At 41.8% G+C, this 15,818-nt stretch overlaps 1 protein-coding gene across 2 annotated transcripts in view; it reads right to left on the reverse strand.

Annotated features, from left to right (window-relative positions):
• SHTN1 (shootin 1) overlaps window positions 1–15,438 on the reverse strand; it is a 70,775-nt gene extending 55,337 nt beyond the window's left edge. Inside the window, exons 1-2 of one of the 2 annotated variants that reach the window (XM_037399692.1) lie at window positions 15,242–15,438; window positions 5,321–5,373 (exon numbers count right to left, since the gene is read on the reverse strand). In XM_037399692.1, coding sequence (XP_037255589.1) covers window positions 5,321–5,373; window positions 15,242–15,299 — 111 coding nt within the window. In that variant the 5' untranslated portion in view covers window positions 15,300–15,438. The remainder of the gene's footprint in view (window positions 1–5,320; window positions 5,374–15,241) is intronic. The other variant, XM_037399691.1, reaches the window with a different exon arrangement.
• Window positions 15,439–15,818: the final 380 nt, after the last annotated feature.

A 15,818-nucleotide genomic window follows, 5' to 3' on the forward strand; every position in this document is an offset into this window, starting at 1 on the left:
TCCATTTGGACCACGGCAAGCGGACTATTCTGATAGCTATGCATGTTTCTCTGCACAATCAGGGTCTGTAGGTTTGGGTCTCTGCTGAGCAATTCCTGCTCCCAGTTGCAGTTTCCTCAATATTTTCCCTTTGCTGCTACTGTGCTTCAGAATGGAAAAACAGGAAAAAAAGGAAAGCAGGAGATTGTTGCCCTTGCTGAAATGATCAATGGAAAGCACTTTGCCTTTTGTCTTGCAATCAGACCCGTGCAAGCAGAGCTGTTGCAAGTCCTACCAAAAAAAAATAGTTTATCTCAAATTTAGCTAAGGATTAGAAAAAGCTGAGATTGTCTTAAATGTTTCAGACTGGAAAGTTATACAAACAAAATATTCCTGTAAAGTAATGAAGTTTCATAATAAAAAACGCTGTCATCCCTTAAAATACATCGAACACACCTTTAAAACAGGAAAGTTTAAAAATACCAAAATTTAGAAATGTTAGCTGCTCTCAAAAAGCTGCACAGAAGCCTTCAAAATTCACAACCACCTCACTTTTCAAAAAGGCAATTTCAGGCAGATATGGTAGAATTCTTAGTTGACAGGAATATCAATAACGTTAAATGTTAAAAGCTAAATAAATACCATAACATCACTATAAAAATCTACTATTCACTTTTCACATTCAAGCACGTGCAACTGTTGAGGAGAAACAGCTTTCAAGTATTCAATAAGTCTTCCCTTGTCAGTATTAACAGATAGCTCCATACGCAAGTACCCTCAAATAAAAAAAAAAAAAAAAAGTCAATGATACCTGCATTGTTGGTCAATTTTATGGTCTTAACTTTATTTTGTTAAGAGTTCCAGCTTCTCTTCAGAAGAAAATAAGCATTTATACTATCTAATATTTATAGCACCATTATCCCAATAAAAAACTGAAGGTAACAGGCAACATTCCCGTTCCAGTCCTGAACTAGTGATAGGACTCAACAATAATTACTTGGCAATAAACAGGTATTGCATCTGTATTTTTAGAAACAAATTAAGAGCTCAGTTTCCAAAATTCATTTTGTGAATAACTCCTTACTTTGCAGAAGCAAGTTCAGGAGCTTTGCCAATCCCACTCAATTTCAGATTTTTGCCTTCTAGGTACACAAGATAAGAGGAAACACTTTCATTTCTAGCACAGGGAATTGATACGCTGACTACTTACAAGTAAACCACATACACATCAAAGGCTGATGTTCAAACCAAGACTGCATATAAAGCAAGGAGAACAGCAGTGCATAAATTTGGCGTGTACTTGGAGCTAGCACAGTACCAGGATAGTACCATGCTATCAAGGGAACCCGACAATACAACAGGATGTTGGAAGTCAATGCACACAACCACCTGGCAGCCTGTGGGTACATTCTCTGTACACCCGCTCCCACCAGCCTGATGACTCTTTGCCACTAATTCCAGGGAGGCCTGGGTTTCTTGTCTATTCTCTTTTAATAGGCTTCATTTTTGCCAACTATTTTGCACATAAGCTCCTACTGACTTCAGTAGAAAGCCTTCAAATGGCAAAAAACAAGAAAGAGATTGTTCAGTTCAGAAATTAAGATGCAAGAAGTTCACGTACTAGCCATATAGTCAATTAAAGCCATTGCTAAGCAACTCAAGATACATTCTTTCCCATTTACACAGATTATGAAATTTATGTAAATTTAATGCTTGTTCTAAAATTATGAGTTTGGTACAGTGCTCAAAAGTATCCTATGACATTTGCTACACTCAACTTACAGAAAGAATAAGCATGTCATCAGGGCAGAATCCCTTCTCCATTCCCATTTGGTGACAAAACATATAATCCACCCTATGGATTATATGCTTTAACAGAGCAACTATGAACGATGCATCAGAGATACAGTATTACACCTACTGTTTTGGATAGCTGTCTTGCTTTTTCTTTCCCCCCACTGGCAGCATGACAAAACACTGTCAAAACCAGTGTTCAGAGTCATTTCTGTCTGATTAGCAAGTAGTCAAATATTTATTCATGATCTGACTCTGAATACATCAGCACTGCATATTAAGTTATCTACATTTGTGTGCAACTGAACATTAGTTATCTGTTTTTTGGGGACTGGTACGCATGTTTAGTCGGTTCAATTAAAAGGATGACCTAAGAGAAGTAATCTGCCAATGTCATTTTTGTTCCAGTTTTTAAAAGTATTTAAAAATACTAATAACAAAATTCCTGCACCAGTTTTGTCAGAGACCCCACCAGAGGTCTCAAAATCGGCAGTTTAGCAAGGCAATGAGGAAGAGATGTTGCAGATAAAAGATCTTATATTTTGCTCCTAAATTTTCACGGTTATTAGCAGCAGTGCTTTGAATAAAGTAACCTATGACAACTCAGTTTCTAATCCTAAGAATACATATGGAACAAAAAGCGCACATTTTCAAAAATTTAAATTACATCTTATTTTAAGTTAGCTGCTCATTATCCACTGAGTTCCATGTTTCTAATATAAACTAGGATCATTTCTCCATGACACAGCTCATCTTTCAGAGCCATACAAGCATAGTGGTGACTTAGAAAAAGATTCCACTGAGTGCATCTAAAGCACATACATCAGACTGCTATCTAACTCCTGTGTGGTACTTTCCACAAATAATCTCCAAGCCTTATTCTAGAATTTCTCTCTTCTTTTCCTCCTATCTATGCAATTACATGAGCACAACTGATATGTGGATAATGGAGGAAGCTATTTGCTTACACTTATACTGACGAAGAGTGGCAGAAACTGGAACAGAAGCCACCCACAACTCCCCAGACCCACAGGCAGAGATAGCCTGTGCTAAATTCCTCCAACATCAGGTCTGATCCTGCAGAGCATAAACTAAGATACAAAGTTAGAAAGATGCTAATGAGTTTTCAGGATTACCCAGCCCTGCAATAATGCAAGGAATAGTTTCTTTCAGTATTGGCACTGGAAGCAAAAATAACCATGAACTCTGTACCAGCAGATTCTTTTTTTTTGTAGAATAAATGGACTTAGGGCCTCACACTTAACCACTTGAGTCCAAGCACTTAAACAGTTAAGCACAAATGCTTACACAAGCACACCAGTTTGCAGGATGGAGGTTCTTGGATGGAGAATACTTGCATAACAACTGAAAATCCTCCAACCCTGAGCACCTGCTTAACTAATTTGTTGGACTGGGAATGTAATCCCCATGTGCTCAGAGTTGGAGGATTTTCAGTTTTATGCAAGTATTCTGAAAAACGTCATACCAGCCTTCAGAACAAACACACAGGAGTGGCTGGAGATAGGCAGTTATAGGAAAGAAGTCTTGTGTGAGAGAGGAGCAAGGAAGAAGAGCAGAATGCAAGAAACATCAGAACATCTCATTTCATCTCAATTTTGGCTACAATGTTTTTCACTGGAATTGCCTTTGAAGAAGAAAAATTTCTAAATAAAAACGCACCTCGAGAAAATCCTCCCCAATCCCCACCCCCAAAACCTCAACAAAGCTTTGTTGAAGCAACAGCAAAAGCCAGCAGGACTTGGGTTCAGGGCAAAGCTGGGGAGCCTGTTTTTCATGTGGTAGACAGTCCTGGTGTGGAACCCCTCACATGATGGAAGCCAACAAGCAGCACAAGCTTGGAGGGGACAGGGCAAATTCAAGAAAGAGCACTGTGAAGGGCAGAACACACTGAAACCACATGCAGCTGAGGAAGTCCCCAGGCCGCAAGTGGTTTGGAAACTATAAGAGTACTCTGCAGAGGTGTTTTATACACGCTGTTACTCCTCCCTCTCCGCTGCTGTCAGAGGCAGGACGCCAGGCTACTGGACTCTTGGTTTAACTCAGTTTCATTCTCCTTTTCCTCTGAGCACTAGGAGATGAACTGCTGCAGTCTTCTGAACAGCAAAAATTGAGGACCGATTTCCTGGGATATCTGAGGCTCTTGTGTAGGACAGCAGAACAGGAATGCAGCAACAAGCACAGTATAAAAGACAAGGAGGTCAACGGGTAGGAGGGAGTGAAGTGCAATGCGCTGAGCTCAGTGGAAATACACATAATCATTGCTGAAGCATAATGTGAAGATAAGCTTAAAGTTTTCTTTAATAATGAGAAAGTAGCTAAGAACAAGGTCTTCCCAATACAGCCTTGGCATTGCAACATTTATAGCAACCAGACTAAAAGTGACCCTTCAGAAATTACTTCACAGAAAGCTAAATTAAACCTACATGCCTTGGCAGCTAATAGGGATTTGAAAACTAACATGTCTCTTGCACTTTCAGTTCACTAATACTGAAGAAAGGATAATTTTTTGTTTATCATACAGAGTAGCACTGACTCCTCCTCTACCTTCCTCGCTATCTAGAACCGGTATGAGTCTTTTAAAGGCCACAGTTTCTTTCGGCAGATATCTGCTAAAGACTTTTGCACATTGACACGGATTTATGCAGCGCAACACTCCCATCTAATCTCTCGCAGGAGTTCTCTGTTCCCATTGGCTTCCTTGCAGAAAGCAGGTGTGTTGAATGAACAACAGTGCTGGGTGGAAAGAGCTACCTTACCGAATGTGCTTAATTTAACTACTAAACAGTTCATCATAATTACAATAAACAATCTAGAAAGCAGTCATTTTTTACTCTAGTATGTCTGAACATTAAAAAAATTAATCCTGCAGTGATGTATGAAATTCAGCTCAAACATTAAAAGCTTCTTTTTCAAGTTGGACAGGCACACAGATTTCACAGAAAGATGTGTGATACGCTGCCATTCCATTTTATGCTGCAGTACCATTCTCCAAATTGAGATAAGATATTTTGCTCTCCTATTAAAAATTGGGTTGGTTTGTTTTTTAGGGTGACAGGGTGGGGCCAAGGGAGGGGAGAAGACTTTAAAGACCTTCAGAAATCATATTCCAACTTTCAGAAGGGCTGGGTACTTTTTTTTTTCAGTAAGTCCCATTACGCAAATCTATTTGTAATAAAACAAGGTTTAGAACCAAAAGAAACAAGAATATCTACACACTTGAGTTGTCTACATTTCCCATTGTAATCCTAGGCAAGCTGTCTATTTCAGCAATCAGTTAAAACAAATTATAGATAAAAATCATACATAAAATCAAAATATACATTTAGAACAACTTTTCTGGAGCGGGACAGCTGGAATAGTTGATGGGAGTTGCACTCTGCTCCTCAATACTTACATGTGATAAGTATCACTTGCATCTATACGTAATCAGCTGAGCTCACAAAAGCAGACAACAACCCACCGTAGCAAATAAGGTATACTGATATTTAGCATTTTAGTATTAAAGAAATAATCAACAGATACAAACCTCTTCTTTCGTTTTCTTATTTTCTGCTCTAAGCTCTTCATATTCGCCAATAGCTATGCAAGAAAAAAGAAAAGTAAGTTAATATTGCAGCACTTCCTTTGCCCAAATCAGCTCTCCATTTCATTCATTTTAAAGCTCTTCTGGCTATCTGCACAGACTTCTTAAATAACACGGGTCATAAACTTCATTAATAGTGGATGAACTGGATATCCTTGTAGAATTGAAGTAATTGGAAAGTGTCTGAAAAAGATGGTGGCTCCCAAAACAATCAATTTTTGATCAATGGAGAGTTAAACAACCTTATTGATTGAGTTCAAAAATTACAAAGTGAATGTACTGGCTTGCACTCACTATTTTATACCCACACTGGCTCAGGTTACAGATCAATCCTAGAAAGCACGGTTAATACAATACTGTTACACATATGTAACTCCAGAGTAGCTGAGCGCCTTTATTTATTTATTTATTTATTTACTAACATTTTCTTCCAACAAGAGTCCTAGGACAGACCTTTTTCTTTAAACTCCACACTGGAGTCATGAAATGACTGTATGATTTACTTGGAATCACACAAGAATTCAGCTGCAGGGATCAGCAGGGAAGGGATCAACCTCCAGGATGCTAGAGATCCACAGTTTCAAACCAGTAAATAATATGCAGAAACAATCGATCAGCTACCAATTAAACTTCCAGTTTACTGTGTATTTTTATGTGTCTTCTTACATCTTTTATTTTACTACCTTAGAGACATGCCATTGTTACCACAACTTCCCAATTCTGTTGTCCTTTCAGTGTGTCCCATATGGGTTGTTTTGCTTCCAAGACCATAGAAATTTTATTGTCGCTAGAAAGAAGCTGAATACACCTCCAAACCTTAGAACAACAAACCTCGCTAGAAAGCAACACTGTTCAGTCTTCAAGATGCATGCTGCAAGAATAAAATGAGAGGGCTCCCGACATCACTATGCACTTTATCCCAGCCCTGTGGCATCTTCTCAAATTTTTTCTTATACCTAAGAGAAGCTATACTAGCATACAGGTTTTATTTCAATCCAACTTAATTAAAACTGGATAAAGGATGTGAATATATGGTTTTCAGCTGACAATAGCAGAGATGTTGGAGTTTCATCTTAAACTTAACATGTCTTACCCTACATCTGAAGACATGAACATGTACAATCTGGCAGATTAGCCACCCGAAAACCCGCTAGCCCTTTCTAGCTTTAGATAGTTAAACTTTTTCAAACAAGAAGCTCTTACAAATGAAAGTTACACTTTACACTGTTGTGACAGCCTCTTCTGCTTCTCCAGAGTTTAAAAATCTGTTGAAATAAAACTAATCCAACTCACTCCTGAAAGCTAGGTCCATGGCATCACTGTTCTGCTTGCCTTCAGCATGCCTATTACTCTCAGCAGCAGCACAGAAGTACCTCCGATGTAAAAAACTCAAATTATCCTAATTCCTCTTTTCTGCAAGACCACTTCATTTCATAGATGCAGGACTGACGTACATGAAGTCTGGGATACAGAAAGCAGTATTAGCTCCTGGGCTAGTAACTCAAAACACAGGACTCTGCTCCTTGTGTGCCCTGACCAGCAATGGGGAAATGGCAAGACCTTGCTGACTGTATTAACTAGAAAGGGAAATGAAGGAACACTAGAAATCTCTTAGCCAGAATCTCAGCTTTGCTGTGATCAGCAGCATTGAAAAATTTGCAGGGCTCTCAAAGAGGAAAAAGTTAAATAAAACCACTGAAAACAAAGTCACGGTCCACATGCAAACTCACAGAAAATCTGATTATTTGAACAGATGGAAAAAAATCCTCACTCCTGCTCATCCAAGTAAAAAGATATATCTGAAGAGCAGAACAAACAAAATCAGGTTTCTTAAAAATGTGCCATGCATCCCCCTGCCAGTAAAACCAAGGTTTCCCATCCATCCCTTTACTTTGTCCCCACTCCTCCTTACCTAGCCCGGAGACCCCTACCCACCTCCCATAGTCAAGAAGCACACAAAACCAACAGGTAGATGAACAAGGAAGAAACCACACTGATGCAGTTGCTCTAAGAAAGAGCGCCTTTAGTGAAACAACACATTTCCTGCACATGAACATGGAACAGAAAAGCTATGCCTCTTGATCAGTGTTCCACTTCTAATTTCCCTGTTCCCTTTAAGAAAACAAGGAAAGAGATTCCTAGCACCCAGATGCAAGAAAAGGAATGAAGGCTGTATCAACAGATATAGTTTCTTCATACTTGAAAACTGCTAGTGTTTGCTTGCCTGGAACTCATACTTGCTATGCAATGCTTTAAAAATGACTGAAAAATGTAAATATAGATTTGCCCCACCCTTAGCTCTCCTCACATGCTCCATGAACAGAGAACTCTGAATCAGCTGCCCTGAAGGCATGGATACAGGAACAAGTTACCAAAAGACAAGGAGACAATTTACACAACGCTCCAGTAATTCCAGTGAGGGCTCACCTGTGAGAGACTGGGAATTAAACCGTCTGTTATGGGTAGCCCTTCCCTCTTTTGCTGCTGACTGTTATCCACAGCACATTCATTGTGGAATTTCATTGCGGAACACAAACACAAAATCATCAGCTACTTCATGCTGCACTCACATGGCAACTTTCTGCAGTGCCTTTTTACCATGCCCACCCCCTTACAGTCACTGCAAAACTGTTAGTTCTGCCTTGAATACAGCTAATGCATAGCAAGGATCTGGTATCTTAAAACAAGATTGTTCTTCGTGGATGGCAACCTCTAGATAAAGCTCCAATACAGATCCCATCATTCAGATTTTCAGTTTTGGATTTATTATACACTAAGTCTAATGAAGAAATTGCTGTTTTTATCAGGCCTGGAAACAGAAATAATAATTTTAAAATGACTACACCATTTTCTGCTGTATATCAGATTCTCTGCAAAGGCAGAAGATGGAAATTGGCGGGCTTTTTTTTTTCTGAACATTGGAGGGGGTATTGGGAAGGTTTTATACAAAGTTTTTCAAGTGTTTTACATACAATAAGTTTTGAGGCCATCTAAAATAAACTCAAAGTCTACATAACCTTCACTGAACAACTAAATGCCATAAAGGTGACAATCATCTCTTTACTCTAAAATGACCCTAAAACAATTAATACCAGCAGCACTAGGCAACACTTTACATGTTCCAAATCTCATATAGCTTATTTAGCCTTAAAACGCACTTTGGTAGATCAAAAGTTATCATTATCACCCATTTATAAATCAACAAGCAATAAATCCTGTTGTATGAGGACCTCCCTAAACCTTCTCTGTGAGACAGGACTATTTTTTCACCTTAACCTATGAAGGTGCTCACACAATATGACAATGGCACTTGAGCATCTCAAAACTTCTTACATCTCACCTTGACTCACTCAGATTGTGCTATACATAATTTAACCCTGGAATAAAAACTCTTTCCAATAAATCAGTGGTGAATGAAACAGACTAAAATGCTTTACTAAAGGTGCTAGTAAAATTCCGTAACTGTACATCATTTTATCAAAGCATCAGTACTGTAGTATATATTGATAGTAAAATGCCTATGTTGTACTCATTAGCCTTCAGTGAATCCTGAAGAACTATAATAAATAAGTATCAGAGACAACTCCAGAAACTATTGCTGTCCGACACTAACTCTAAGTTTACCTTAATAGAACTATTCCTGATACACAACAGTATTATAGGAAAAAAATATCAGGATACAAACCCTATTTCTTTGCTTCAGGCTATCTTCACGCAGTACAAGGGCAACATTACAACTTTACTCCAAGACTAAGGAGAGAAAAGAGCTGGAAAAAGAGCTCTTAGCCCACCCAAAACATTCCCAGCCTTACTTGCTTTTACTGTAAAACACTCAAACCACAAAACAGCCAACATGAGTGAACACAGCATGTTCCTTCATAGCATGACCATGCTCATTCAGCAGCTACTTATTCCACAGCTCAGTGGGCCAGAAAGAACTGTCCTGTCAAGATATATCAATGTACTTTATCTGTATTAAATTAAGGAGGTAACTTTGTATGCAGAAGGTCCTTTAACTATATCTCAGTCTTTTGATTTTTAGTTGTGAACCTGAGTCTTCTGAACCTGGATTTGCTACCAGCAGATACACATTATCTAAATTAAATGTTTTATATATTAGATACTTATTGTGGCTAAAAAGCACTTGTTAGTAAAATGAGGTCACAAGGATAAAAGTATGTAATGACTATAATTCATAGTGAACAACAGAAAAGACACCTTCACTTACACAGAGCAAGGTGGTGAGAGACTTCCTACTCTTTTTATTTAAAAATTCATTAACTCTTTTTCTAATGCTGTACATTGAAAATACAAATTAAAAAAACAACCTTTAAAAGCTACATGAACTTCTTTTTTATTTATATTTATATTGCATTTATATTGCAAACCAGGGTAGTCTTTAAGTAGGCTGAAAGCCCTTCCATGCCAAATCAACAAGTAATGACACTTCAGCATTTCAAATCTACTTATTTAATCAAAAAGTATGTAGAGCTGTCAAAGGAAGCAAGTGTCATTCCGCTATTTATTCTTCTAGACTATGGAACAGGCATGTCTTTGCTGGTACAGGCAAGAGAAAGAGCTTACAGTGTGAGAAGGCCTTCACTCCAGATAAAACAAGCTATCCCAGTGAAGTCATCTTTTGTTGGTAGAAGCAAACTAACAACCAGCATTTTGCAGGTTCAGATGTATCATTAGAGAGAGAATTACCCCTGACAGCAACACTGCACCAGACACTTTAGTGGGACTGCTGCCACCACCCACCTCATCCCAGCGTACTTGGAACAGGGAGTCAGGCTAAGTCTTTTCTACAAAACACCTCTCAAATAGCAATGGTCTCCCTACAAGCACAGCATGCGTAAGACCTGTGAATTGCTGTCAAAAGTGTAAACAAAAGTCAAAAGGGCTCAACTTTTCTCTTGTTTCCTATTTTAGGCTCAAAGATCCCCTTCACTTAACCGGGTGATCTCTATTTCAACAGGACACGGTGTGACATCAGTAGTGCCAGCCATGTGCAAACTACTTCAAACTGATGCCTGGAAAGCATTTCTAACATCTCCTGGGCCTCCATGAAAGAGAGATGGAGCTGAGGAACAAGCACTTACAGGCTTGTGTAATGGTTAATATGTGTAATGGTTAATATATGTAATGGCATTATACTCGTTACTTCACAATGACTCCAAATCCTGAGTCAGCATATATAAATATATTATTGGGCCTAAAGTTTACAGAGCCAAACTAAGCTTTTGGTCACATGTCAGTTGCATTAGCTGATACCTACAAGATTCCATTACCAAACAGTTCTTTAAAAAATAAACAAATAAAAATCAGGTGTGTAAGTATACAAAGGTAAGCATTAAGTACAAATACTGTAAGTCAGATCCTGCATCTGGGTTCCCACATGCTTTGATTTTACTCAAATCTGTAGAAATGTGTACAAAAAATTTTTTTCATGAGATCCCAAGTTTGCATCCTGCAGTCTTACAGCTTCCTGGAACCTGGACAGAGAAATTAAATACACCACTACCTGACAAAGCCCAACCACTAAGCTCACACCAAAAGACTTGCCTTCACAAGTTTCTGAAAGGCAGGTAGGGTTCCACACAAGAAACTAAAGTGGAAAACACTTTTAAACATTAATACATGAAAAAAAACATTCAGGCAGGGTGGGTTCTGCTGGTGAACGATGACTGCTGTGTACGAACACCCACATACATGGGTATATGGGGGAGGAACAACTATAGAGAAGATGACAACAGAGAAACATAGCAGCCAACAATATATCCTAAACAAAGAAATTCCTCTGGCCATATAAATTATTCCTCTGCCACAAAGAAGAACAAATTTGTCAAACCACATTAAGAGCTTATCAATAACAGATACTTAAAAAGTATTACCCTGAGATATCACTGTTAGATTGGTAGTCTGTTTCTTAGAATATTTCCTTATTCAAAGATTCTGACATAAAAAAAAAAAATAAAGAGATTGCATAGATCTTAAAAAAAAAAAAATCATAGAGCCATAGTGCTTGAGACTAGAAATCACCACACTTCATCAAATCCAGCCAACAAACACAGAGCAAGACCTTCAAAACTGACAAAGAAAACCCAGGCAATGTAACCATGCTTAGTATATGTATAGTTAACAGGAGTTGTTAACCACTGTAATTTAACCAAGTGACCAGAAATGTGACTGTGATAGTGGCAGCTGAAGTGTAATTTTACCTAGTTTTAACTCTAGATGTTTTGGTTGCTGACTCTTGTTTTCGAGTAAACAAAAGTGACCGCAGCGGAAAATGACTCTGTCTTTAAGGGCAAAGTACGAGCAGTGCAAATAAAAGGAAAGACAAACAAGGCAATCTTCCAGGCAGGTAATCAACTACTGTTACAACATAGCTGTTAGCTTGCTACAGTTCCTCAGGTTCTACAACCAACCACTAATAATGCAAGGCTTTGCCCACTTGATTGGGTTTGTTTCAGTTCTAAGTCTTACCCATAGGAATTATAAGGGCCAGCTGAATAGAAAAGTACACTGCTAGAAATACCACTTGAAAGTACGGTTAGGTAATACTAATATTTATAGTGGATCTGCTTTATCAAACCAAGCCATCTCAGAAAGCTATTCACAGGATTAAAAGTCAAACAATACTTTTACGTCCTAAATATCATCAATACAGAGATCATGTTTCTTCATGATGCTCGCCTTAAACTTGGTAATGGAGCAAGCCAAAGGACGATCAGTATCAGGTATCTCAGTCTAACACACAGGACTTGGAAAATTCAGCATGGGAGAAAGATAAATGTATCTTGCACACAGACAGCTGCAGTGCCCTTGTTGCTGTTCAGAGCACTGCCAAACAGCCACACGAGTTTGCGCAGACACCAGTCAGCATCACAGCTGCCATTGAGAATTGAGCAGGCAGCTACACAACACCTGCCTCAGGTTCAATGTATTGACCTTGATTAGGAAAAGTATAAGCAGTAGCTGAAATGTGACAGCAATCAGCCACCTACGCTGCTATTTGCCTTCCCCTCTACCTTTTGCCTCATTTCTCAGACACTTTAGTTAGCTGGTGTCAGGCAAGTTTCTCAAGACTAGAAAAACACATCCTGAAAGAGAAACCAAACAACAGCTACTGAACAAATGTTCTCTGAAACCCCTCCAAATCAATGGGTGTTTACCAGAAATCTGACTACAGACCATAATGTTACAGTAGTCTGAAGCCATATGCCACTCTGAAGGCGTTAAAGACAAGACATGATAAGTACATACACCCATTACCCCAAATATTCAGAGACAGCAGATCCTTCCACCAACAGCATTTACTTACCGAGTAATACTGCTATCTACACCTGGAAGCAGTAAAGAGGAAAAATAAAAGGCTGCTCTTCCTCCTCTTTTCACGCTGCCCCTGTTTAATGGAGCATCCTAAAATTACTTGAGGAAAGTTGTTAGTATCTAAAATAGTCTTGTTATCAATATGATTGGAGGGGAAATGATATATTCAAAATTCCATTATATAAAGAGGGAAAAAAATTTACTTACCTACAGCAACAATATTTAGGTCATTACTGTTAGGACAATTTTATGCATCTCATTACCTTTTCATCACTTGAATTCTTTTCTTTGGGCACCTCAGACTTGTCAGTTAACATAATGTAACTATTAATTTAACTGTGGTGTGCTGCCATAATTTTGCATTGGTTTAGATGTGAAACAGCATATAGGAGAGTATTTTCAAAAGTTTTCCAGTGGCTAAAACTTTCTCACCAGCCATACAATTACAAAAACATCTGTTAGCCTCACAACAACACTCTACAACTCCTGCATTTGGGGATGAACATCCACCAAAAAATGCCTTACAGGACAAGGTGTGCCGAGTACAGTTTCTGTTTCAACAGCTTAAGTGGATCTGGGACAGCCAGTCCTCAAGTTACAGTAACTTTCCCTTGAACTAATTCCTGCAGTCCTGTAAAATTTCATTAGACCTTAAAAGATACTCAGCCTACTGGAGCAGAAGACTTTCAGACATCAGATCTGAAGCCTCAACCTAACCAAGTTCAAGAGGCTAGGATTTCTCTAAAGAACAACCCAAACCTGCCTTTTTGCAACTAATTATTGCCATTTTAGCAACTGTCTTTTTTGCACAGGCAGCTCCTCTGATACTGGAGCTGGTACCATCCAACAGTACCGGCAAGAAGCAGTCGGCAAAAAAACCCAGATTTTTAGCCTTATTTTTTGGTCTCGTGTTATCAAAATGCACAGCTAAAAGATTATCATAAATTTTATACCCACTGAAATCCTTTTAAGTCAGAATCTACCCAGTCCAGCCAGTAATCATGAATTTACAATGCTGAGTGTACAGGAACAACCAAAAAAAGAAGTGTCAAAGCAGGTCATAAACAGTTCATAAAAATCCAGCTGAAATTTGGTTAAGAAAAGCTTCTGCTATACAGCAATAGTGACCAAGCACATTGATGGCCAAGAAAAAATGACAGAAAAAGGGCACTGATCACACCCCCATAATTTCACTCTTTTACACAACTTTGTCCAACAGGTCCTTTCCAAACAGCTCCTCCCAGGCTCATGGGAGACCAGGAGAACACAGTTATGGGAATTAACAGCTGCAAGTTACAGGCTTGGTACTCTGCACCTACTGCACATGGTGCTGTGAGACAGGAGCCACACCAATTGTTTGAAGCATGTTCACAAGCAGATGTCCACAATTCAAACAGCTGGTAATGCCCATTTTTCAAGTGTTGCCTACCTATCTAACCAAAGTAGAAACTTTGCTAGACCAACCTGGTTTGGGGATTGACTGACCAGGGAAGTTAAAAAATGGGCTGTCTTTTGAGCATCCAAGCTCTTTTCCATTCCCTTTCTTACAGAAGAACTGTTTACAATGCATCAGCTTCCGAGCCGAACTATTCACTCACAAAGCTGAATATCTATAAAGTTGAAGTACTGGACTTTTCTCCAAAAGCACCGAGAGTGACTCACACAGGAATCCAAACCAGTCCAACACAACTGCTCCCTTTCATTTACACTGGCACTACAAAGGCCCTACAGAAACGTCTGGCGTACCAAGGCGAGCCCCAAGCCACGGGTAGGAAGTTTGCACACTGACAGGGAGAGGGATGGATGGTGTTGGCTGGGCTGGGTTAGCACCAGATCCTGCAGCGCAGGGTGGGAGATGGGACACGATGCCAGGTTCGGCACAGCCAGGCACACCACGTGAAGCTCGAGAGACAGCAAGGCAGACTTCCACCTCCTGCAGCCGGCCAGACATCTGGGCTCACCAGTACCGCTGGCCGGGGACCCATTGCCCACCGTGAGCCATGCCCACCACCAGCCCACGGGCCAGACCGAGCACAGGGCGGCAAGGCCCGGGCTGCGGGCAGTCCATGTGCCACCAGCACCGCAGCCTCTGCCCTCAGCCCGCCCGCCATGGGCCGCCGCGACGCCCACGCCCGCCCCGCCTCAGCCGAGCCCACCTGCGGGCGGCGAGGCAGCTGCGGCGGGCACTGGCAAGGGGTACCACCGAAACGTTTTGCTCCCCCGATTTATTTTGTTCAGGCTTTTTTCTCCTCTGCGTGGAGGGAGGGAGAAAGGGGCCTCGGAAGGAGGGACCTGGCCGCCGGGCGGGGGACGCTCAGGCCGCAGCCGCCCCCCCTCCCCGGCACAGGCCGCGCCCGCCCCGCCGCGCCCCGACCCCCCGCGGGGCCGGGCACGGAGCCCCCGCCTCACGCCGCCGCCTCTCGCCGCCGCCCGGCAGCCGCTCCCGCCGGCCGAGCCAGGGCCCGCGGCGGCGGAGGGGGAGCCGCGCTCCCCAGCGCCGGAGGCGGCGACGGCGCCGCCCGCCCCTACCTTGGTCCTTCAGGCTGGCAAGGAGCTCCAGCTGCTTCTCTTCGTCGGAGCTGTTCATCTTGCCCCGCCGCCGCCGGCCAGCGGCTGCCCCGCTCCGCCTCACCTAGCGCGGCTTCACCTGGCAGCGGGGGCAGGGACGGCGGAGCCCCGGGGCGCGGCGGGCGCGGCGAGCGGCCCGGCCCGCTCTGCACATGCCCAGACTCCCGCGGCGTCCCAGTGAGCATGTGCGAGGTGCGGGCACGGCGGCACCTCGGCCCGCGGGCGGGCACCGGCCGGCAGGATGGCACTCGGCCCGCACGCCCGCCGGCCGGCCGCGGCTACACCCCAGGGCCGCTCGGCTTGTGGACGAGGGGGCAGGGGGCACAACAGCCACCAGCTGTTGCGGAGACGGGCGTCCTCACTGCCCTGTTGGGGCGGCCGGCGTGCCAGCCCCACGTAGGCACTGATGGGCCCTGAAGGCCCTTCCCGCCAGCCCCCTAGGGTGTCCCCCCACGGGTCTCCCGTGGGCCGGGCAGAAGCCCTCCTGAACCGCTCCCCGCGCCGCTGCGGGTCCACATGTGTTTAATAAGCCCTTTTG

The sequence above is a fragment of the Falco rusticolus genome, chromosome 9, assembly GCF_015220075.1.
Source record: "Falco rusticolus isolate bFalRus1 chromosome 9, bFalRus1.pri, whole genome shotgun sequence".
NCBI lineage: Eukaryota > Metazoa > Chordata > Aves > Falconiformes > Falconidae > Falco > Falco rusticolus.